The sequence below is a fragment of the Macaca nemestrina genome, chromosome 10 (genome assembly GCF_043159975.1).
Source record: "Macaca nemestrina isolate mMacNem1 chromosome 10, mMacNem.hap1, whole genome shotgun sequence".
Classification (NCBI taxonomy): Eukaryota; Metazoa; Chordata; class Mammalia; order Primates; family Cercopithecidae; genus Macaca; species Macaca nemestrina.
The window spans coordinates 9,243,420-9,269,035 of NC_092134.1; the positions used below are offsets into that span (position 1 = coordinate 9,243,420).

At 46.7% G+C, this 25,616-nt stretch overlaps 1 protein-coding gene across 6 annotated transcripts in view; it reads right to left on the bottom strand.

Annotated features, from left to right (window-relative positions):
• The window catches only part of LOC105495444 (dynein axonemal heavy chain 10), a 177,910-nt gene extending 152,574 nt beyond the window's left edge, over positions 1 to 25,336 (bottom strand). For 2 of the 6 annotated variants that reach the window (XM_071070839.1, XM_071070842.1), the window contains exons 1-9: positions 25,037 to 25,323; positions 19,058 to 19,141; positions 15,111 to 15,211; positions 13,847 to 13,955; positions 12,511 to 12,626; positions 6,094 to 6,313; positions 3,570 to 3,727; positions 2,665 to 2,895; positions 600 to 790 (exon numbers count right to left, since the gene is read on the bottom strand). In XM_071070839.1, the coding sequence (XP_070926940.1) occupies positions 600 to 790; positions 2,665 to 2,895; positions 3,570 to 3,727; positions 6,094 to 6,313; positions 12,511 to 12,626; positions 13,847 to 13,955; positions 15,111 to 15,211; positions 19,058 to 19,141; positions 25,037 to 25,250 (1,424 nt within the window). In that variant the 5' untranslated portion in view covers positions 25,251 to 25,323. Of the gene's footprint in view, positions 1 to 599; positions 791 to 2,664; positions 2,896 to 3,569; positions 3,728 to 6,093; positions 6,314 to 12,510; positions 12,627 to 13,846; positions 13,956 to 15,110; positions 15,212 to 19,057; positions 19,142 to 25,036 lie in introns of all 6 variants that reach the window. The other 4 variants (XM_071070840.1, XM_071070841.1, XM_071070843.1 and 1 more) reach the window with 3 other exon arrangements.
• Between the last annotated feature and the right edge of the window lie 280 nt (positions 25,337 to 25,616).

Below are 25,616 nucleotides of genomic sequence, written 5' to 3' on the forward strand. Positions count from 1 at the left end.
TATGCAAAAGACCCCACGCTGTATGGTTCCCAGGACTAGGGCAATTAGGGAGAGGTGGGGAGTGACTGCTAAAAGGCACGTTTTCTTTTGAGGGATGAAGAAAATGTTCTAACATTGATAGTGGTTATGGCTGCACAATTCTGCGAATATACTAAAAGCCAGTGAATTGTACTTTTTTTTTTTTTTTGAGACAGAGTCTCGCTGTGTCACCCAGGCTGGAACGTAATGGTGTGATCTCCACTCACTGCAACCTCCGTCTCCCAGGTTCAAGCAATTCTCATGCTTCAGACTCCCATGAAGCTGGGATTACAGGCATGCGCCACCACACTCAGCTAAGTTTTGAATTTTTAGTAGAGATGGGGTTTCACCATGTTGGCTAGGCTGGTCTCGAACTTCTGGCCTCAAGCAATCTGACCACCTTGGCCCCCCCAAAGTGCTGGGATTACAGGTGTGTGCCACTGTGCCTGGCCATAGGAGCCAGTGAATTGTACATTTTAAGTGAGAGAATTATATGTGAATTATAGCTCAATAGAGCTGTTTAAGATCTAAAAAGTTAAAAGTGAAAACAAAACAAAAAAATGAACGCTATGGCTTCTTACTTGAACAAAGTCCGCAGGTTGACCACTCGACAGACTCTCTCGGCGATTTCCCAGGCGATGCGCTCCATGAGCGGAATCATCCTCTCGTCTTTGTTGTAGTGTCGGGAGATGATCCACACCATCCGCAGGGCACTCATCATGGCGGGGATGGTGTCCAGGACCACGTGGAAGCCAGACCCATGCGTTATGTTCTGACCAAGAGAGGAGAGAGCCACAGAAGAGCCCTTAGCCTTGGGGTCCAAATAGTTTCATAAAACAGTAAGCATGCAAGAAGTTTCACTCTTGTTTTTTTTTTCTTTTTTTTGAGACCAAGTCTGGTGCCCAGGCTGGAGTGCAATGGTACAATCATGGCTTACTGCAGCCTTGACTCCCCTCCAGACTCAAGTGATCCTCCCACCTCAGCCTCCCAAGTAAGCTGGGAATGCAGGCATGCGCCACTACACCGGCTAATTTTTTATTTTTATTTTTGTAGAGATGGTGTTGCATTATGTTGCCCAGGTGAGCAGACTTTTTTTAATCTCTTATAATAATAACTCAAATAAATAATGGACAAAAGATTAAAACAGACATTTCATCAACAATATGAAATTGACAAGAAGCACGTTAAGTACATAAAAAGTTGTTCAGTCTCACTAGTTGTTAAAGAAATGCAAATTAAACCACAATGGCTATTATCAGAAAGACAGACAATAACAAGTGGTGGTGAAGATATGGAAAAACCAGAACCTTCGTGTATTGCTCTTGAGAATGTAAAATGGGACAACCACTTTGGAAAACAATCTAGAAATTCCTCAAAAGGTTAAACGGTTATCATATGACCCAGCTATTCCACTCCTATGCATAATACATGAATAATTGAAAACATACATCCACACAAATCCTTGTACAAGAATGTTCGTAGCAGCATTCTTCATAATAGCCAAAATGCAGAAACAGCTCAAATGCTCACCAACTGATGAAGAGAGAACAAAATGTAGTCTATCCATGCTATGGAATATGATTCTGCCATAGAAAGGAATGAAGCACTAACACTTTCCAAGCTACAATACAGGTGAACGTTGAAAACATGATGCTGAATGAAAGAGACTGCACACAGGATCAGTCCTGCATGGCCCCCTTATATGAAGTCCCTAGAGTAGTCAGATTTACAAAGACAGAAAGGAGAACAGAAGTTACCAGGGACTGGCCGGGCGCGGTGGCTCAAGCCTGTAATCCCAGCACTTTGGGAGGCCGAGACGGGCGGATCACGAGGTCAGGAGATCGAGACCATCCTGGCTAACATGGTGAAACCCCGTCTCTACTAAAAAATACAAAAAACTAGCCGGGCGAGGTGGCGGGCGCCTGTAGTCCCAGCTACTCGGGAGGCTGAGGCAGGAGAATGGCGTAAACCCGGGAGGCGGAGCTTGCAGTGAGCTGAGATCTGGCCACTGCACCCCAGCCTGGGCAACAAAGCGAGACTCTGTCTCAACAAAAAAAAAAAAAAAGAAGTTACCAGGGACTTAGGGTAAGGAAGAAGGGGGAGTTAGTGTTTAATGGACACAGAATTCCAGTTTGGGAAGATGAAACTGTTTTGGAAATAGTGTAATGGACACATAGCATTGTGTATGTATTTAGTGCCACTGAACTGTACGCCTAGTAGTGGTTAAAATGATAATATCGTGTCATATCTATTTTATCACAGTTTTTGAAATGCTGAGGTTTTTTTCTGAGACAGGGTCTTACTGTGTTGCCCAGGCTGGAGTGTAGTGGCGCAATCGTGGCTCACTGCAACCTCCATCTCCCAGGCTCAAGCAATCCTTCCACCTCAGCCTCCTGAGTAGCTGGAACTACAGGTGCACACCACCAAACCCAGCTAATTTTTGTATTTTTTGGAGAGACAGGGTTTCACCATGTTGGCCAGGCTGGTCTCAAACTCCTGAGCTCGAGCGATCTGCCCACCTCATGCTGGGATTACAGGCCTGAGCCACTTCTACTGGCCAAATGCTGAACATTTTTAAAAGGGAAATTAAATCATAGGAAATCCCTTTGACAGAGCTGACTGCAAAGCGCAGCACACCCAGCGTACCTTGAAATAACGCTCCACGGTGGAGAGAAAGCGCACATTGTCTGAGGCCTCCGTGTGGAGCTTGAATAACTCGGTAAACACTGGCTGCAGGTTAGCCACAAGCATGGAGTCGGATTCCTTGATCACATCCAAGACTTTTCTGACTATTGGAAGCTTTGTTTGTTCATGCAGAGCACTTAAAGTTGCATTTCTTTCCCTCCAGAATTCAATTTCAGCCAGAGGGCCTTTACCCTGAGAGGTGAAATGAACACACAAAGAACTCTCATCATTAGTGCAGAGTGGACACTTTGGTGGTTTCTCAGCATCCGTTCCTTTCTGTCCAATCCTTCAGGGTCTTCAGGGGTGGGCTCTCGACCCAGCATGGTCCAATCAGAGTGAATCTCTGGGCTCCAGCTGGGAATGCTAGAAGCACCCTCTGCTTTCCTCCGGACGATGAGGTGTGCGGATGTGAGGCCAGAAACTGCTGCAAGGCAGCCAGCCTAAGGAATGAAGCTCCCCGGCCCCTAGAAAGGAGTCTGGAACTGAGAGATTCAGAGAGAAACCTAGCCAGAGCCCTGATCAAACTGGACCTGAAGGCAACCCTACCTCTGGACTTTTCCATTATCTGAGCCAAGGAATTTGCTTTCTTAGCTGATCAAACTGAGTTGGGTTTCCTGTTTTGGGCAGCCCAAGCTTCCCGACTGATCTAAAGTGTTATCTTTATCAATCCAGGCAGTAACCTGGTAGCACATTAACATCAGAAAGCCCAGAAGTGATATTTTGGGTGTGTTTATTTTGATGGCTTAAGGAAATCATAAAACAGTAAGAAAAGATGCCAGACGATGCAGACCCCAGACTCTGGGCTCTTTCCCAGCATGGTAAGCATGACCTGGATCGGGGCTCTCTGAAAGCCCTACACAAACTACCTGAGGTGTCTTCTTCAGTTGGCCCTCAACCGCTATGGATATCTGGTTCAGCCAGTTTATCACACACTGCTCCAAGATGTCAACAGTTTCCGGGTCAGCTGCCAGGTCGGACACCTCTCCCTCCACACTGATGGTTGGCATTTCTAACTTGATCTCACCTAGGAAAATAAAAGCGATCAGTCAGTCACTCGTTCAGGAAAAATGATTACAAAGAAAAACATTCAAGTTCACTGGCTGGGTCTTCTCTCAAGCTTCATCAGTATAATAAGATCTGATGCATCCCCTGTCCTGATACTATCTGTATCTCATTCTCTTTCATTAGAATGTAATTCAAATATTTTAGATAATTGTTCCAGCGTTAAGCTTGATCAGAATGATTTAGTTATTTAATATGTTCCTGAGTTTACAACCTAGTGACTTCAGTTTTTAAAAACTTGAACAAAGAACCAGCAGATATTTTAGATAACCACTAGCCTGAAACAGTCAGTCAAACATAAATCAGGGGAAAAATGACATCAGGGGAAACTGAGATAGTGTAAAGAAAAGGAGAACAGGCCAGGCACGATGGCATGCACCTGTAATCTCAGCACTTTGAGAGACCTAGGCAGGAAGATCACTTGCGGTCAGGAGTTCGAGACCAGCCTGGCCAATGTGGCAAAACCCCCCTCTACTAAAAATACAAAAATTAGCCGGGCATGGTGGTGTGTGCCTGTAATCCCAGCTAGTTGGGAGGCTGAGGTGGGAGGATTGCCTGAGTTCCCAGAAGGTTGAGACTGCAGTGAGCTATGTTTGTGCCACTGCACTCCAGCCTGGGTGGCAGAGTGAGACCTTGTCAAAAAAAAAAGAAGAAAAGAAAAAAGAAAGGAAAGAAAATAAAAGAAAGAAAAGGGAAGGGGAAGAGAGGGGAGAGGAGGCAGGGCAGGGCAAAAGGAGAACATTTCCAAAAGGAAAGCCCAGCTATTTGTCTCAGAGATTTGAGACATATGGCATCCATCAAACAAGAACAGGATGCTATGAAAAAAAAAATACAATCAGAGAATAAGAGGTCTTAAAAATTAAAAATATAATAGCTGATATGACTGGCAATCAAATGTTGGTAACATAGAAGTTGAAGAACATTCCAGGAAAGAATACAAAGACAAAAAGATGAAAAATACAAGAGAAAAGATAAGAAATAGAATCTCCAGACATGCCTCCAGCAGGAATTTCAGCAAGAGAAAACAAATAGTGGAGGAAAATGTCAAGAGAATTTTTCAGTCTTTGGACTGAAAACACCGAGTGTTTAAAAAATGAATGGAAAAAGTACCACACACAGACCCATCATCCTAACATCAAAACACTAGGGATAACCAGATGGTCTTAAAAGCATGTAAAAGGGAGAGGGGAGAAAAATTAGAAGAACATTCAGTTTCTCATCACTGGATGTTGACTACTAGAAAACAATGAAGAAAAATGTGTTCAAAATCGTGTGCTAGGCCGGGCACAGTGGCTCACACCTGTAATCCCAGCACTCTGAGAGGCCGAGGCAGGTGGATCATTGGAAGTCAGGAGTTTAAGACCAGCCTGGCCAACATGGTAAAACCCCGTCTCTGTTAAAAATACAAAAATTAGCTGGGTGTGGTGGTGCACGCCTGTAATCCCAGCTCCTCGGGAGGCTGAGGCAGGAGAATCCCTTGAACCCGGGGGGTGGAGGTTGCAGTGAGCCGAGATCTCGCCACTGCATTCCAGCCTGGGCAACAGAGTGAGACTCCATCTCAAAAAAAAAAAAAAAAAAAAAAAAGACTAACAGTGACTAATAATACACAAAGTCAGCTGGGCACGGTGGTTCAAGCCTGTGATCCCAGCACTTTGGGAGGCCGAGACGGGCGGATCACGAGATCAGGAGATCAAGACCATCCTGGCTAACACGGTGAAACCCCGTCCCTACTAAAAAATACAAAAAAGAAACTAGCCGGGCGAGGTGGCAGGTGCCTGTAGTCCCAGCTACTCGGGAGGCTGAGGCAGGAGAATGGCGTGAACCCGGGAGGCGGGGCTTGCAGTGACTGGAGACTGCACCACTGCACTCCAGCCTGGGCGACAGAGCGAGACTCCGTCTAAAAAAAAAAAAAAAAAAACGGCCGGGCGCGGTGGCTCAAGCCTGTAATCCCAGCACTTTGGGAGGCCGAGACGGGCGGATCACGAGGTCAGGAGATCGAGACCATCCTGGCTAAAACAGTGAAACCCCGTCTCTACTAAAAAAAATACAAAAAACTAGTCGGGCGAGGTGGCGGGCGCCTGTAGTCCCAGCTACTCGGGAGGCTGAGGCAGGAGAATGGCGTGAACCCAGGAGGCGGAGCTTGCAGTTAGCTGAGATCCGGCCACTGCACTCCAGCCTGGGCGACTCCATCTGGAGTGAGACTCCATCTCAAAAAAAAAAAAAAAAAAAAAGTTGTAAAAGTTAGCCAGGCATGGTGGCATGCACCTGTAATCCCAACTACAGTAAATTAACCATTCTTAACTAAAAAGGAGGAAAATGAAACCTTACCTTCAAGTTGCTGCATGGTTCTTTGAATATTACTTGCAAATTTCTGCACATTCATTAAAAATTCATCCCGTATTAATTGAATACTGTGATATTCTACTGTCTCCCCAGGCATGGGCGGCAGGTCTGATTCGTACTCAGAGAAATCAAAGCCTTCTCCAGATGTAACTCCCACAGTTGTACTTGTCCTGTGCTGATTGAAGGACAATGCTGGCAAAAAAACCTGAAATGCCAATTTTATGATATACATCATATGATGTCATTTTCAATAATTCATGTATTTAAATTGCCTCTGGTTTTGAATATTCTTTTTTTTTTTTTTTTCTGAAACAGAGTCTCACTCTGTCACCAGGCTGGAGTGCAGTGGCGCAATCTTGGCTCACTGCAACCTCCACCTCCCCAGTGCAAGCGATTCTTCTGCATCCATCTCCCGAGTAGCTGGGGTTACAGGCACGCGCCACCACACCCAGCTAATTTTTGTATTTTTAGTAGAGACAGGGTTTCACCATCTTGGCCAGGCTGGTCTCGATCTCCTGACCTCATGATCCACCCGCCCTGGCCTCCTAAAGTGCTGGGATTACAGGCGTGACCCCTGTGCCCGGCCTGAATATTCTTTTATATTGAGATACAAACGTGCAAAGTGAAAAGCACTCAAACCTGGAGCGCAGACCTAAAGACAGAGAGATTACATTTGACAAAGTGATCCAAGGGCACCAATTTTAACCAGGCCTGACACGACTGCCCCAAAAACAGTACTGTTATTTCTGTATACCACCAGTAACTGAGAAGTTACAAACTGTGGCACGGGGGCTGGCTGCGGTGGCTCATGCCCATAATCCCAGCACTTTGGGAGGCCGAGGCTGGTGGATCACTTGAGATCAGGAGTTCAAGGCCAGCCTGGCCAACATGGTGAAACCCCATCTCTACTAAAACTACAAAAATTAGCTGGGTGTGGTGGTGCACACCTGTGGTCCAAGCTACTCGGGAGGCTGAGGCATGAGAATTGCTTGAACCAGGAGGTGGCGATTTGCAGTGAGCCGAGATCGCACCACTGCACTCCAACCTGGGCGATAGAGCAAGACCCTGTCTCAGAAAGAGAGAGAGAGAGAGAAAGAAAGGAGGGAGGGAGGGGAAACTGGCACAGGGAGGTAAGAAAACTATGTGTTAAACCATCAGCTCAGGACCATCTTATTCTTGTAAATTAAGTTCTTGAGGACATAGTTTCTTTGAAATGTAGCTAGAGACAGAAGCACACATTTATGAAGTCACTGGAATACAATTACCAAACAACTTAGCCCCCACCACATAAAAAGTGATCTATGAATGCCTGTGGGTTGATTGAGTTGGTTGGCTGAATTTTGTTTTTGTTTTTTAGTTTTGCCTATATTTCTCAAAATTGTGATACCTCTTTTAAGACTCTTTGAATCTATATGTATTTCCTGCAACATACTGAAGAACCTAGAATGTTGGATCAGTAGAGCTGACCAATCCAAACGTTGCTGACGACACACTAACTGTGCAGCCGGACTTCCTCCGTGATGTGTATTTCCCGCACATTGGCAGTTGGGACCAGAGATTTGACCAAAATATGACTGGTGTTTCTTCCATCAGGAAACAACTTCTTGGTTTGGGTTTTGTTTCTCTCTCTCTCTCTCTTCCCACCCCCAGGTCCATTAATCAAGTGGGGGTTCCAAAATTGAAATGTTCTAAAATGTCCGTTTATTAGCTGAGATACTGATACAGAGACGCCTCTCACAGCTACTACTAGATGATCTCGTACATTTCATATGGGGAAGGCAACATAAATGCTTGACTCCTCTTTGTTTGCCCAATTTTCGAAATAGTACAGTGGTTCCCTATCATCCTCCAGAAGTGACCTGTCAGGACTTTTAAAGATCATTATAAATTCATTGGATTTGAAAGGCTGGGCATGGTAGCTTATGCCTATAATCCCAGCACTCTGAGAGGCCAAGGCGGGAAAATCTCTTGAGCCCAGGAGTTTGAGAACAGCCGGGGCAACACAAGGAGACCCCATCTCTACAATTAAAAAAAAAAAAAAAAGTTAGGCTGGGTGCAGTGGCTCATGCCTGTAATCCCAGCACTTTGGGAAGCCGAGGTGGGTGGATCACGAGGTCAGGAGATCAAGAGCATCCTGGCTAACACAGTGAAACCCCATCTCTACTAAAAATACAAAAAATTAGCCAGGTGTGGTGGCGGGTCCCTCTAGTCCCAGCTACTTGGGAGGCTGAGGCAGGAGAATGTCATGAACCCGGGAGGCAGAGGTTGCAGTGAGCTGAGATCGCACCACTGCACTCCAGCCTGAGCGACAGAGTGAGACTTCACCTCAAAAAAAAAAAAAAAAAATAGACAGTCTTAGTGGTGAGCACCTATGGACCCAGCTACTCCGGAGGCTGAGATGGGTGGATCCCGTGAACCTGGGAGTTTAAGGTTGCAGTGAGATGTGATTGTGCTATTGCACTATAGCCTGGGCAATGGATTAAGAACGCTGTCTGAAAAAAATTTTTTAACTCGTGCATTTGAATATCTATCTATATAAATATAGATAGATAGATAGATAGATAGATAGATAGATAGATAGATAGATAGATATTTTTTTTTTTGAGACGGAGTCTCTTTCTGTCGCCCAGGCTGGAGTGCAGTAACACGACCTCAGCTCACTACAACCTCCACCTCCTGGGTTCAAGCGATTCTCCTGCCTCAGCCTCCCAAGTAGCTGGGACTACAGGCGCCCGCCATCACACCGGGGTAATTTTTGTAATTTTAGTAGAGACGGGGGTTTCAACATATTGATCAGGCTGGTCTCGAACTCCTGACCTCAGGTGATCCACTCACCTTGGCCTCCCAAAGTGCTAGGACTACAGGCATGAGCCACTGCGCCCGGCCATATTTGAATATATTTTCTATGCTTCAATCCACTGCAATTTTATCCTTACTGAAGGTCAAAATGTCCCATCTGTGGCTGGCATGAGCCTCTTCAAGTTGAGCCCTGTGTCCTTTAGACATGACTCTGGTTGTCATAATGCATATAACCATGAATAATTAATTACTGATGTTATTTTATTTTTCCTTTTTTTTTTTTAAGAGATAGATTATCTCTCTGCCACCCAGTCTATAGTGCAGTGGCATGACCACCATGCACTGCAACCTCAAACTCCTGGGTTCAAGCAATCATCCCACCTCAGCCTCCAGAGTAGCCCACAGCCGTGCCCAGCAGATTTTTCTTTTTATTTTTGGTAGAGATGGGGTTGATGTTATTTTAGGAATGGAAAGTTCCGTTTGCATAAGAAGGTAGCCAGCGTGGCCAGGTGTGGTGGTTCATGCCTGCAATCTCAACATTTTGGGAGGCTGAGATGGGCAGATCACTTGAGCCCAGGAGTTTGAGACCAGCCTTGGCAACATACTGAGACACTGTCTCTAAAAAAAAAATACAAAAATCATCCAGGGATTGTGGCATGGCGTGCACCTGGCTAATTTTTAGTGATCCTCCCAGCTACTCAGGAGGCTGAGGTGGGAGGATCATTTAAGCCTGAGAGGTCAAGGCTGCAGTGAGCCATGCTTGCGCCACTGCACTCCAGCCTAGGTGGCAGAATGAGACCCTGTCTCAAAAATAAATGAATAAAAACAAAAAATATAAATAAATAAATAAATAAATAAATAAATAAATAAATAAATAAGAAGGCAGCCAATGTTCTTGAGTCCTCCAAAGTCACACTAGGAAAAGATATCATCCTGATGAAGGAGGGTATCTTCGGGTGGAATGTCCCTTGTGTGCTGGCAGCTCAGTGGGGAGGCCCCACAGCCTAACTCACAGGGTGACTTGTTCTCAGTGAGACCTCGTCTGCTCCCATCCCCAGAACTGCTCACATGGAAGTCACCCAGGGCCAAGCCCTCCCGCTCTTCTTTGCCTGTGCCTTCTTGACCTCCAGCAGCAAGTGGCACAGCGGGCCCCTCCCTTCTTCCACGAAGCATCATCTTCTCTTGGCTTCTGGATCACCCATGTGCTAACTTTCCTCTCCCCTCATCTCTTCCATCTCTATTCCCTCCCTTGATTGTTCCACCTGGTCCCTTGGTTTCACACCATCTCTGTGCTGATGACGCCCATATTTTAAAGCATCACTCTGGTGCATGTGGAGAATGTAGCATAGAGGGTAAGAACAGAAACTGGGGGAACTTTTTGGAGGCTACTGCAATCCTCCAAGCAAAAGAGGATATTGTGTTGGTTTGGACATTTTTATCCACATCTTCTCAGTGAAGTCTTCCTGGCCACCCTATCTAAAATTGCAAAAGCCCCACCTTTCCCTATCAACTTTCCCTATCCCCCTTGTTTCCTTTTTCTTCCCTATCTGGTTTCATTTTTCTCCCTAACTCTTGTTGCTATCTAACACACTATATATTTTCTCATTGATCTTGCTTAATGTACATCTTCCCGTCTAGAATGAAAGCTCCATGAGGCAGAGACCTTGTCTCAGTTGTTCATTGCTATGAAATACAGTAGGTGCTCAATGAATATTTGCTAGACGGATGCCCTGAGTTCCCTGCGGAGTTCCAGACTCATACGTCCTGCTTTACGCCTTGACTTGAATGTCTAAGAGGCCACCTGTGCTTAACATGCAAAATACAACACTTAAGTTTCTCTCCATATCTGTTTCTCCCCATCCTCCATCTCAGTAATGACTTCACCATCCTCCCAGTTTCTCAGACCCAAATCCTAAGAGTCATTCTTTTTTAAATTTTTTTTTTTTAGAGATGGGGTCTTGCTATATTGCCCAGGTTGTTCTCAAACTCCTAGCCTCAAGCAATCCTCCCACCTCACCCTCCTAAAGTGCTGGGACCAAGAGTCATTTTTTGTACTCTCTATTCTTGTGATACTTTTCAAAGCCTCCAGATCCTGGTCATCAGCAAGTCCCATGGCCTGATCCTCAAGGCATTCCTCACACTGTCTGCTTCTCCCTCCCTTCCCTGATTGAAGCCTAAATAACCATCACCCTTGACGTGGTTTGGCCATGTCCCCACCCAAATCTCATCTTGAATTGTAGTTCCCATAATCCCCACGTGTCATGGGAGGGACCTGGTGGGAGGTAATTGAATCCTGGGGGAGGTTACCCCCATGCCACTGTTCTCATGATAGTGAGTGAGTTCTCATGAGATCTGATGGTTTTATAAGGGGCTTTTCCCTCTTTGCTCAACACTTCTCCTTCCTGTCATCATGTGAAGAAGGATGTGTTTGCTTCCCCTTCCACCATGATTTTAAGTTTCCTGAGGCCTACACAGCCATGCAGAACTGTGACTCAATTTAACCTCTTTCCTTTATAAATTATGGGTTGTTCTTTATACCAGCATGAAAATGGACTAATACAGCCCTCCACCTGGGCTCTTCCGTGGCTTTCTATTTGGTTTTTCCTTCCCCTCCACCCCAGCAATATGTTTTCCCACAATAGCCGGAGGTAAAATGCAAACCAGATCCTCTTGTTCCCCTGCTTAAACCTGCCTTCATTTCCAGCCCTCCCTCCAGCCACACTGGCCGTCCTCCTGCTACTGAGCCAAGCAGAGGCTGCTCCTACCTCAGGGCCTTTGCACCTGCTGTTCTCTCTGCCCAGCATGCTCTTCCTCCACATCCTATCGTGTCTGATGCCTTGGCCTCATTTGGGTCTCAGTTCAATATCACCTCCTCCTTCCTTCCCTAGTGCATTTCCCTAATAACTTATCATTCATGAAAAAGGCCTGCTGATGAGTTTTTCATTTTTTTGGTCTATAAAGCTCAGGCCAAGCATGGTGGCTCATGCCTATAATCACAGCACTTTGGGAGGCCAAGGCGGGCAGATTGCTTGAGCCTAGGAGTTGGAGACCAGCCTGGACAACATGGTGAGACCCTGTCTCTACAAAAAGTACAAAAATGAGCCAGGCATGGTAGTGTATGCCTATAATCCCAGCCACTCAGGAGGCTGAGGCAGAAGGATCGCTTGAGAGTTTGAGGCTGCAGTGAGCCGTGATCGTGCCACTGCACTCCAGACTAGATGGCAGAGAGACCCTGTCTCAAAAAATAATAAAAATAAAAAAGAAAGCTTAGACATCACATCCTCAGCAAGACCATTCCTCACCATGCCCTCTGCACACACATGCAGTGTGCATGGCCCATTTCTGTCTCGTATCAGGGTTTATTTTCCTCATGCCACTTGTCAGCGCCTGGTATTTTCTCATAGATGTGCTGGTGTGCCATGTCTTTCCCCTACATAAGCTCCTAGAGAGCAGGGCCATTGACTGTCCTGTCCACTGCTTGACCCTCAGTGTCCATAACAGCACCTGAGACAAAAGGGCTGCCCACTACTTATTTGTGGAATAAAAAAACCACATGACCTCAACTTCAGAAATACTAGAATTTCTTCCTTTCTCCATGTTTACCTGACACATAATATCCTTCAGAAAATGGAGCACATTAGCATTTATAATTCCATACTCCAGTGTTTCCGGCATAATTTCCATAGCTTCCTTCATGTCGGTAGCTTCGGAGATTGCGTCTAAATAAAAACAGGTGTAGAATGTAAGGTCAGTGGGAGAGAGAGCAGCCAACAGTTAACATTTCTAAGAGAACAGGAATCTTCTCCTTCTTCCCAAGTTGCTATAAGGAATGTTCTGGTTACAGATTCAGAATATCCCCTATTTGTGTTTAAACAAATCTGAGGGCCCATGAGAAGCTGAAATGGATACCGATGCACTGTGGTTCACGGATTAGTATGAACAGCACACAAGAGTTGCACATATTCACTGATCTGGTTGGAGTATCTAACACTGGCCAAAACCAGAAATTATTTGGGTTGTCTAGAAATGTTGGCTGGATTCCTTGCTGCTATGGACTGAATGACCCCAAAATCCACATGATGAAGCTTAAATCCCCAAGGTGAAGGTATTAGAAGGTGGGGCCTTTGGTAAGTGACTAGGTCATGAGGGTGGAGTCTCACGATGGGATTGGTGTCCCTATGGGAAGAGACAGGAGAGCTTGCTTTCTCTCTCTCTCGACTCTCCACCATAGGAGGATAGAAGGCGCCATCTGTGAACCAGGAAGTGGCGCTCGCCAGATGCCAGATCCACCAGCACCTTGATTTGGACTTCCCAGCCTCCAGAGCTGTGAGAAATAGATGTTTGTTTGCAAAACCCCCCAGCCTATGGAAATTTGTTACAATCATCCAAACTGGCTTGGGCACTAGCTTCGCCTGTCTTCACTCCCCAGCAAGTCTTTCTCAGTTCATTGCCAAAGCATCTTTTGAGTCATGGGTTGTTTGAAAAGACCTACTTGGTAACATCTACCCTTCCAACAAACAAGGTTTTATTTGATATGTATTTACTCTACCTGACCAAAAATCAATCACCATGGTAAACATTTTGAAGGTTACTTTAAAAGGTAAACATTTTAAAGACTGTTCCCTTGATCTAACTGGGAAACAAAACACACACAACAAATATACCCATTGAAGTCGTTATTTCACAAGTTTCAGTCTTCACACCTTCTCCAAATATGTGCAGACATGCACTATCATTGGTTGAATACATTTCTTTATATCTAACACTTCTTTACTGGAAATTAGCTTTGAGAAGACTACATAAGAACCCAGTATGGAAAAGAAAGAGAGCTTGGCATAAGTGAAAGATAACCACAAAAAGACAAACAGAAAGAGTGAACAAGTGCATGCACAACCACACCCCCTCAACACACATACGCACACACGTGCCAGAAATGTACCTTTGGTATTTCTGAGAAAAAACACCACGTTTTGGTCCAGGAACTCCGTGGGAAGAGGGGCACAGAGCATGTGGAGATGCATTTTTTCCACGATGTGCTTCACAATTCTCTGAAACATGAGGAACAAAAAACATTCATTCTTGTGATACATCCATGCACCTAAAGAACCTAATATCAAGTACACCTAAGCTCTCCTCTCAACACAATGGCTGGTCTCATGTTCTGACAATGCAGCCACAGCCACACAGTGGGTACCAGCTAAGCACAGGAGCTAAACTCACCTAGACTCTGAGCTCTCAGCCTGACTCCTCTATTGACCAACCCGCGCAGCAACACCTAAACAAACCGACCTGGCAAAGGTCCAGATGGAGCTTGAATTTTGTTTTGCAGATGGGACATATTTATGAAGCAATGAAGCATGATTTTGGTAAGCACAGACCAGGTTGAATGCTTACGTCCTAGCCTTAAACTCCAACCTTGGAGTTTTTACAGAACCAGGTTCATTTAGCAGGCCTGTGTTGTCCAAACCCCACAGATGCCAAATGTCTTCAGAACTGGCCTTTGGCTCTTGGGGTGACAACTTCCAAGCTTTTGGAATATCCTGCCTAATATGGGAGTCTTTGTGTACCTACAGCCTTGGGCCATGCCTGAAGGTGTATGCGAACAATATGATTTTGGTGAATGCCTGTTTTTGTTTGCTGGGGCCCCAGTCATACAGCATCAGTTCAACCTCTAGGGTGATGGTGAGGGCTGGAGATGAAGGGGAGCTGAGTAACTAAGGTCAGCCACGTGGATGCTCCATGACTGTGTGACTGATCCCCAGTAAAAACTCCAGACACCAAGGCTCAGGTGAGCCTCTCTAGTTGGCAATGCTTCATGCATGTTGTCACTCACAGCTACCAGGAGAATTAAGTGCAGTCCATGAAACTCTACTGGGAGGGAACATATGGAAGCTTGTTCCTGTTTTCCTCTGGTCTCTGTCCTGTGTACCTTTTTCTCTCTCTCTTTTTTTTTTTTTTTTTTTTTTACTGATTCTAATTTGCATCCTTTCCCTGTAATAAACTATAACTATGAATATAACAGATTTTCTGAGTCCTGTGAGTCCTTCTAGCCAATCACTGAATCTGAGGGTGGCCTTGGGATCCTATAATCTCCATTCCAACATGATAAATCCCTTGGATGGGGCTGTGTCAGTTACCCTGAATTTTAGAGGGCGTTAGGGGTACTCATTACCCCTCCAACAAGGACAAAGAGCCATGCTTACTTTGGAAGGGAGATTTTCTGAAATCTCTTTGTGCATTTCTTCATCCTCTACGTCGATTAGAGGTTGACCTAGAGATTCGGTTCTCAGTGACACATGCTTAGCTGCAAAAACATCAATCAAAGTGTAAGAGAAAATCATCCGAAAATTAGGTTTCCTACCATCAAGGGCAGCCCTGCATTTCGTGCACCAGTGCATTTCATTCAAAAGGCAAGTTATCAAACAGCTGTGCATACCTTCTGCTCCAATCAGTCCGATTGTGGCCTTGACTCGCATTGTAATTGACAAGAATTGTGTTTCCTTTTTGACAGGGTGTCCATCAGAAATTTAACATGTTTGTGTCTGCGTTTGCTCAGGTACAGTGTCCACCCTGTGACCCTGTGACTTCTCTGAGGTTTTTTACTTAAAAGGGAATTTATCATAAAGATAAGAATTACAGGCCAGGCTAAGTGGCTCACACCTATAATCCCAGCGCTTTGGGAAGCTGCAGTGGGTGGATCACTTGATGTCAGGAGTTCGAGACCAGCCTGGCCAACATGGCAACACCCTGTCTCTACTAAAAATACAAAATTTAGCTGGGCATGGTGTTGCGTGCCTGTAATCCCAGCTACTAGGGAGGCTGAGGTGAGAGAATCACTTCAGGCCAGGAGGTAGAGGTTGCAGTGAGCCAAGATTGTGCCACTGCAGCTTGGGTGGCCGAGCAAGACTCCATCTCAAAACAAGAAAAAGAAGAATTACTGCTAGCACTTTAGCATTTACTCCTTTCTCACTATGAGATGCAAAACTTGTGAGGGACGAGAAGAAAAACAGTCTAAATGAAATGACGCATCTGTCTCAAGTCCACTCGGATTGATGCAGATTCAGAAACCTCAGCAGACACCAAGTCTCAGCCCTCAGAACCTCCAACAGGCCCGATGATTAGAGAAAGGAGCTTTCCCTCACTCTCACTTTGAAAGGCACTGTGCAAAGTCACTGCGGCTTTGGCATCAACTCAGTGTTGGGGCTGAATCCTCTCTGCCGTTAGTTTTCTCATCCATAAAATGGGACAGTAACATCTACCAACCAGATTCTGGAGGACTGAATGACGGCACGCGTAAAGGCATCGGCCCCGTGGTTGGTAGGGGAATAGTCTATAGTCAGCAGTAGCAACATTATTAGAGAACTAGCAATAGACTACAGTAAAAAAAAAAAATCACACTTAGGAGCAGGTGCCATGCCATAAACAGCCTGTAGTTCATTGCTAATTCTCTAACAGCATTAGAGTGGTCGCTAATCTCTACAAAAAATCAAAATGTTATCCAGGCATGGTGGTGCATGCCTGTAGTCCCAGCTACAGGCTGGAAGATCATTTGAGGCCGGGAGTTTGAAACCAGCCTGGGCGATGTAGTGAAACCTCGTCTCTACAAAAAAAAAAATTTTTGAGACGGATCTCACTATGTCACCCAGGCTGTAGTGCAGTGGTGTGATCTTGGCTCACTGCAACCTCCGTCTCCCAAGTTCAAGTGATTCTCCTGCCTCAGCCTCCCAAGTAGCTGAGATTATAGGTATGTGCCACCACGCCTGGCTAATTTTTGTGTTTTTAGTAGAGACGGGTTTCATCATGTTGACCGGGCTACTCTCGAATTCCTGACCTCAAGTGATCCTTTGCCTTGGCCTCCCTAAGTCCTGGGATTATAGGCGTGAGCCACCATAACAGGCCAAAAAATTAAAGTTAAAAAAAACACTTAGCCAGGCGTGGTGGCACACATCTGTAGTCCCAGCTACTTGGAAGGCTGAGGCAGGAGGATCGCTTGAGCCCAAGAGTTCAAGGCTACAGGGTGCTATGATCACACCACAGCACTCCAGCCTGGGCAACAGAGCAAGGCCCCATCTTTAAAAAGGAAAATACACTTATGAATGTACTTAATGCCACCTAGAAATGGTAAAAAAAAAAAAAAAAAAAAAAAAAGTAAGTTTTATGTTACATCCATTTTACCACCATAAAAAGAAAAGAAGAAAACATATAATAAAGTTAATTTACTTTGTGGGAAAGGGCTTCCCCGACCTTCCCACCTAAACAGCCTCTTCCCACCCAAGCCTGTCCTCTTCCTGGATGTACTGGGCTCAGAAGCCGAGAGTGTGTTCCTAGGAGGCCTCAGCAGACACCGTTGTGGAATCCAGAACTGCCATCTGCCTTATCAAAACCCACTTTAAGCCGGGCACGGTGGCTCACGCCTGTAATCCCAGCACTTTGGGAGGCCAAGGCGGGTAGATCACCTGAGGTCAGGAGTTTGAGACCAGCCTGGCCAACATGATGAAACCCCATCTCTACTAAAAATACAAAAATTAGCCGGGCGTGGTGGTGGGTGCCTGTAGTCCCAGCTACTTGGGAGGCTGAGGCAGAAGAATTGCTCGAATCCAGCAGGCAGAAGTTGCAGTGAGCGGAGATCGCACCACTGCACTCCAGCCTAGGTGACAGAGCAAGACTTCGTCTACAAAAAAAACCAAAAACCCACTTTAAACAAGCCTTATTCAGACTATCTTTTATTTCTAACTTGTAATTCCCTCTCCACAATCTTTGCTACTTGAGGGGATTACAATTTGGTTAAAAATAAATTATTGGCCAAGAGCAGTGGCTCATGCCTGTAATCCCAACACTTTGGAAGGTTGAGGTGGGAGGATTGCTTGAGCCCAGGAGTTCGAGACCAGCCTGGCAACATAGCAAGACCCCATCTCTACAAAAAATCAAAATGTCATCAGGCTTGTTGGTGTACCTCTATAGTCCCAGCTCCTCAGGAGCCTGAGTCAGGATTGCTTGAGCCTAGAAGTTAGAGGCTGAAATGAGCTATGACTGTATCACTCCAGCCTGGGCAACAGAGTGAGGTCCTGTCTCAAAAATAAATAAATAAATGAAAAGTACCGTGCCTTGAAGAGTCTCCTAAGAAAATGGCATCTGCAGTTTGCGTAGCGGGAAGCCTACTCTACAAAACAAAGTACAAAGCATGTGTTTGCCGAGCTGGCTGAGATGCTGCCGGTACGAGTGTTTGTATGTTACATACTACATTCGGTTGAAGAGCGTCCCCCACAATGCATGTCCTCAAGATGTGACCTCATTTGGAAACAGGGTCTTTGCAGATGTAATTAGTAAAGACGAGGTGATATGGATTAGAGTGGGCCCAAAATCCAAGGTGACTGGTGCCTGTATAAGGAGAGAGGACGGCTGGGCACGGTGGCTCATGCCTGTAATCCCAGCACTTTGGGAGGCTGAGGAGGGCGGATCACCTGAGGTCCAGAGTTCAAGGCCAGCCTGGCCAAGATGGTGAAACCCCATCTTTACTAAAAATATAAAAATTAGCTGGGTGTGGTGGTGGGCACCTGTAGTCCCAGCTACTTGGGAGGCTGAGGCAGGAGAATCACTTGAACCCCGGAGGCGGAGGTTGCAGTGAGCTGAGATCACGCCGTCGCACTCCAGCTTGGGTGACAAGAGCGAGACTCTGTCTCAAAAAAAAAAAAAAAAAAAAAAAGAAGAAGAAGGAGAGAGGACACACGGAGAAGAAAGACACAGAGGGGACAAGGCCATGTGATGATGGATGCAGAGACTGGAGTGATGATGCTGCAGGCTGAGGACACCCTGACCTCCAGACTGCTGTGAGGAGGCCAGGAAGGATCCTCCCCTTGGTCCCGCAGAGGGAGCGCAGCCCTGCCAGCACCTTGATTTTGGAGTTCCAGCCTCCAGAGCTGTGAGAATACATCTGTGTTTTTTTCAGCCACCCAGTCTGTGGTCACTTGTGACAGCAGCCATGGGAAACTACTACATGTGTTTATTCATGACCCAGCACTTCCTCTTTGTGCTTCATACCCCGCGAAAGTAAAAGCTGATTCTGGCATGGCAGGCAGCACCCTACTGCCGCTGCTGAGAGGGGAGCGGCTTTTTCAGTTCCACCCTCCCATGACCCCTCCCAACTGCACACCTCGTCCTTTATCCACGGACTCCACTTTTTGAGAATAAATCTCTTCTTCCTCTTCTTCCTCTGCAGACAGGACAGGTATCTCATCTTTATGGCCACATAAATGGGAAGAAAATATAAAATGTAATTGTTCTCTGCACGAAACACCTGATATATTTGCTTTCTGTGGAGCCAAGGGGTTGGGATGTGGCCCACAGGAGACTCGTTAGGTTACAGCAGTATTCCTTACTGGAGCCAGCTTTCAGTGACAGCCAAGGAGGTTTGTGCAAATTCTGCCAAGAGACGAAGGATACAGAAATGATCAGAGTCACCACCAGCCCAGAAGAAATATAAACAACCAAGAAGCATAAGAAAGGGGCTCCTGGGTTCACCACACTATGAATGCATTTAACACCCTAAACTGTACATTTCAAAATTGTTAAGATGTAAATTGCAGGTCATGTGTACGTTGCCACAATTTAAAAACTGAAGGAGGCCAGGCGCAGTGGCTCACGCCTGTAATCCCAGCACTTTGGGAGGCTGAGATAGGTGGATCACTTGAGATCGGGAGCTCGAGACCAGCCTGGTCAACATGGTGAAACCCCGTCTCTATTAAAAATACAAAAAAATTAGCTGGGTGTGGTGGCGCATGCCTGTTAATTCTAGCTACCCAGGAGGCTGAGGCAGGAGAATCACTTGAGCCCAAGAGGTGGAGGTTGTAGTGAGCCGAGATCGTGCTACTGCACTCCAGCCTGGGAGATAGAGTGAGGCTCTGTCTCAAAAAGAAAAGAAAAGAAAAGAAAAAACTGAAGGGAAAAAAAGAGATTCAACTACGCTAACATTTACATAAATTAGAGTAAGGAAGTGCATCTACTTTTCTTCTATGGAATTGGCAAAAATCTAAAAAATGGCCAATATTGAATGTCGGGGAGGCTGTTGGGAAACAGGCGTCTCATCTACCACCACTGGCTGTGGACCAACAGGACCTACTCAAATTGTAAAAGACCATACTTGTTACAGATGCATTTCATTTTTATAAATCTATCCTCCAGAAATACACAAAGTATGTAAGGCTAGACGGACATTGTTCCATTGTTTGTAGAATGAATACTCTGAAAAGCTAAGTGTCTATTAATTATATAATGGATGAGTAGAATATGGTACATCTATGTATTTAAAATCTATCAAGTCAGGTAGAACTGTAGGTATTGACATGAAAAAATAACCAAGACATGTGGTGGAGGGAGAGGTCACAAAATAATATGTATATATAGTATGATATTTACAGTTTGGAACTCTATATATCCATATATCATTATAGAGAGAAATATAGATTGTAGATAGAACAAGGATAGACAGACATAGATGACAAGTAGGTAGGAAGGTAGGTAGGCTGATTAATTGATTTCAACAGCCCTGACCTTATGCCTAGACAGACAGAGATAGACAGATAGATGGCTAGATAGATAAATAGGTAGATAGATAGATGTATAGATAGAGATAGACATATAGGTAGGTAGATAAATTGGTAGATAATTGATAGATGGATAGATAGATGATAGGTAAATGATAGGTAGACAGACACACAGATAAATTGGTCAGTTGGTAGATGAGAGAGAGAGATGTATAGTAATTAGGTAGGTAGACAGGAGACAGAGAGAGAGATGTATAGGTAAGTAGGTAGACAGGATATAGATAGAGGTATAGATAGATGTATAGGTAGGTAGGTAGGTAGATAGCTAGATAGATAGATATATAGATAGAGACAGATGTATAGGTAGGTAGGTAGATAGGTAGGTAGAGAGATAGATGTATATATAGAGAGATAGATGTATAGGTACGTAGGTAGATAAATTCATAGATAATTGATAGATGGATAGACAGATGATAGGTGAATGATAGGTAGATAGACACACAGATAGATTGGTCAGTTGGTAGACAGATAACAGAGAGAAATAGATGTATAGGTAATTAGGTAGGTACACAGGAGAGAGAGAAATAGATGAATAGGTAGGTAGATAGGAGATAGATAGATAGATGTATAGATACATGTACAGATAATTGGGTAGGTAGGCAGGAGAGAAATAGATGTATAGGTAGGTAGGTAGACAGGAGATAGATGGATGTATAGATAGATGTATAGATAATTAGGTAGGTAGGCAGGAGAGAAATAGATGTATAGGTAGGTAGGTAGACAGGAGATAGATAGATAGATAGATAGATAGATAGATAGATAGATGTATAGATACATGTACAGATAACTAGGTAGGTAGGCAGGAGAGAAATAGATGAATAGATAGGTAGGTAGACAAGAGATAGATAGATAGATAGATAGATAGATAGATAGATAGATAGATAGATAGATAGATGTATAGGAAGGTAGGAAGACAGATCAGTCGGTTGGTAGATGATTGATTGATTGATTGACTGATAATCTGACAAAAGAGTCAACCAGAAACACACCAGACTAATGATAGTGGTTACCCGGTAGGAATAGGAGCAGGACTGGGGCCTAAGGGATGGAGAAGGGTTGCTTTTTCTTTTTAGAGGTAATTCTATGTTCTGTGAATTTTTAAGAGAACATGTGTCTGGCAATATTTGTGAAGTTCCTTTAAATGTAAGGAAGTTACTAAATGATATGTACAGTATGATGCCATTTTGTTTTTTCCAGAAGGAACACAAGTACCTACTGGATCAGTATCTTGGGTATCCGCTGCCCGGAAGGACACCTCACCTTTCTTACCACCACCTGCCCCAGTATCTGTTTGTCTCCATTCCTATCATTTTTAACCAAGAGCAGAGAGAAATCTTGACCAAGGGAGGGGCAGAAAGAGGAGGAAAAAAAAAAGGAAAGAAGGGACACACTGGGCTCTCTGCAGGTCCTCTGAACGGACTAGAACCACCAGTCCCCCAAAAATAATCTAGGGAAACCGTTCAAGGGTTTCATATGAGCCTGCAGGTTTAACAAGCAGAGAGTGCGTGACAGTGTGTGGAGCTGGGGATGAGGTCTCTTCTCCCCACCTGGCCAGAACCCCCAACACCTGACGCCATCTGGCACCTCCAGAATCTGCAGCTTTGAGAGTTTCCAGAGACAGCATCTTCGGCAAGGAATCCATCAGCTTTTCACCATGAGGTGACAGTGGAGAAGAGATGGGAATGGAAGGGAAGACCAGGGACAGAGCCCAGAAACGGGTCAGGGAGCAGGGGTAGGAGAGTTCTGAGCTCCCTTTGGAGGGTCCAGGAATTAACCAGGGGGACCCTCTGAGGTGAGACTGAACTCTGCTTCCACACAGGATGACATTTGAGCTAAACACGTGCTAGTGAACACAGCAGACAACAGCCACCCCACCGTTAACAGAGGCCCTTGGAGAGCTTCTGCAAGAAATCCAAGTCACATCCATTGTTTTAGGGTCTTGTTGTAAATTTTTTTTTTTTTTTTTTTTTGAGACAGAGTCTCGCTCTGTGGCCCAGGCTGGAATGCAGTGGCACAATCTCGGCTCACTGCAAGCTCTGCCTCCTGGGTTCAGGCTGTTCTCCTGCCTCAGCCTCCCGAGTAGCTGGGACTACAGGCACCCACTGCCACGCCCGGCTAATTTTTTGTATTTTTAGTAGAGACGGGGTTTCACCGTGTTAGCCAGGATGATCCCAATCTCCTGACCTCGTGATCCGCCCACCTCGGCCTCCCAAAGTGCTGGGATTACAGGTGTGAGCCACCACGCCCGGCCAATTTTTTTTAAATGTATATGAAACCCAAGTTCCTGCAATGGTGGTACATGTTAAATGATCAATCCTGCGAGTGTGTTTTTGGCTTCCGTAATTCCACTTGGTGCCAATGGAAGTGCCTACATCCGAGGTCCAGTTATAATCCAATGTCCAGGTCCAAAGGTCTGCCAGGGAGAAAAAAATAATAGGCTAGAAGGTTAAGTTCCAAAAAGTGATCACATGGTCCTCTCTCCAGATGGCACTAGGGATTTGTTATTGTTGTTTATTTATGGTTTTGGATTTATGATGAAGACGTTTTATTTTGTGCAAGCAAATAATGAATATTTAAAATAAATGAAGATGGCCAAGCGTGATGGTTCACACCTCCCAGCACTTTGGGAGGCCGAAGTGGGCAGCTCACCTTAGGTCAGGAGTTCGAGACCAGCCCGGCCAACATGGTGAAACCCTGTCTCTACTAAAAAGACAAAAATTAGCCGGGTATGGTGGTGGGTACCTGTAGTCCTAGCTACTTGGGAGGCTGAGGCAGGAGAACTGCTTGAACCAGGGAGGTGGAGGTTGCAGTGAGCCAATATTGTACCACTGCACTCCAGCCTTGGCCACAGAGCTAGACTCTGTCTCAAAAAAAAAAAAAAAAAAAGGGGGGCCGGGTGCCAGGTGGCTCACACCTGGAATCTCAGCACTTTGGGAGGCCGAGGCGGGAGGATCACTTGACCTCAGTAGTTCCAGACCACCCTGGGCAACATGGTGAAACCTGTCTCTACCAAAAATATAAAAATTAGCCAGGCATGGTGACGCATACCTGTAGTCCCAGCTACTCAGGAGGCTGAGGTGGGAGAATTACTTGAGCCCTGGAGGCAGAGGTTGCAGTGAGCCAAGATCGCACCTCTGCACTCCAGCCTGGGTGACAGAGTGAGACCCTATCTAAAAAAAAAAAAAAAAAGGAAGGAAGGAAGGAAGGAAGGAAGGAAGGAAGGAAGGGGGAGGGAGGGAGGGAGGAAGGAAGGAAGGGGGAGGGAGGGAGGGAGGGAGGGAGGAAGGGGGAGGGAGGGAGGGAGGGAGGGAGGAAGGAAGGGGGAGGGAGGGAGGAAGGAAGGGGGAGGGAGGGAGGGAGGAAGGAAGGGGGAGGGAGGGAGGGAGGAAGGAAGGGGGAGGGAGGGAGGGAGGAAGGAAGGGGGAGGGAGGGAGGGAGGAAGGAAGGGGGAGGGAGGGAGGGAGGAAGGAAGGGAGGAAGGAAGGGAGGGAGGGAGGAAGGAAGGGAGGAAGGAAAGAAAATTTAAAAATAAAATAAAATAAATGGGTGTGCCTGGTACCTTTAAAAAAAATCCAAGGTCTGCCGGCCCTGCCGCCCAAATCCAGTGAGAGGCCCTGCAACGGATCCCCAAGTCCGTAAGGGGCTGGAAAAGTAGCCCAGGAGACTAGATAGCCAGGCAGGAGGTCCCGGCGGCTGTGCTCCGGCTGGTGCTCCTGTGAGGAGGCAGCTTTCCAGGTCCCTGTCTCCTGGCAGTTTCTGAAGAGAGTTGTCCTGCCTCCTCCTCTCACCGGTGCTGGCCCCTCCCTGCCCTCTCAGTGTCCCTGGGCCTATCAGAGAGTAGGTGGGGCTGGGAATCCGCCTCCACAGAGGCCTCTGGGACCCTGGTCACTGTCTTTTGGTATTTGCGATGCTAATTTGTTCAACACAAACATTTAAAGTCTGCTGTAGTTTTTAAAAGCTTTGTCTTAGCATTACTTTACTTTTCAGGATATGAGCAGCCTTCAGAAGCAGAAAGGGGTGCTCTTCGGACCCTCCATGAGACCCTGCGACCGTCAAGGAGAGTGACAGTGAGCTGGGCCCCTGCCACACCTGGGCATGGCTCTACCCAGCCGTTTGGATTATTGCACAGTGGATCTTGACTGCCTGTGGGCCTTGGGCAGGTTACTTAACCCCCTCCGCGCCAGTTTGCTCATCTGTAAAATGGGGATGAGGCCACACCCGCCTCGTAGGGTTAAGGAGTTGATACAAGCGTTGGAATCGCACCTGGTACGGGGTGAGGGCTAAGTCAGTGTTTGCTGTGATTTTTCAATCAAGGTCTGACTTTCAAGTGGGCTGCGGGCCCAGGAGGGCAGGGACGCCTGTGATTGCTGGGTTCGCCCGGGGCCTGCACGTGGCGGGCGGCAGGGTTTGTGGACAGCACCTGAGGCCCGGGCCGGGCGATGGGCAGGCTCTAGCAGCCCCCACACCTGTCGGAGGCCGGGGAGGGCAGGACGGAAGCCCGGGGAAGGGAGCGGCGCGTCGAGGCTCACCGATCTCCACCTCCACCTCCTCCGGCACCATCGTGCGGTAGATGAAGAGCGCCGAGGAGCCCTCCTCCTCGCTCGCCTGGTTGAGGAAGTGCAGGATGAGGTCCTCGCCCTGGCCGTCGTCGCGGTTGATCAGGTCCTCGAAAAGCTGGGGATCGGTGATGCCGAAAGCCGCATACACGCGGTCGCGCATCCACAGCACCCGCAGGTCGTCCATGGCGCTGCGCAGGGCAGAGGGAGCCGGGCGCAGGGCGGGCGTCCGTGGCAACGGCGGCCCTAGCAATGGGCGCCCCGGCAACTGCCACCGCCCGCCCAGCCGACGGCGCCGGCGCTGGGGGCTGCAAGCCCTGCAGCGCCCCGCGCCGGGCCTTGGATTCCTGAACCCGCGCGCCGCAGCCCGCGCCCCGGCCCCGAGCTCTCAGAGGCGCGCACCAGGCCCCCGGCCGGCCGAAGTAGGCTGGTTGCTCCCTGGTCCCGGCAGCGCGCACGCCCCTGTATGCGGAGCGGGACCCTCCGGGTCGCTGCAGCCAAGGGTCTGACCCCACCCCACGCCGACCCGGTCTGCAAGCAGCCCGCCCACCTC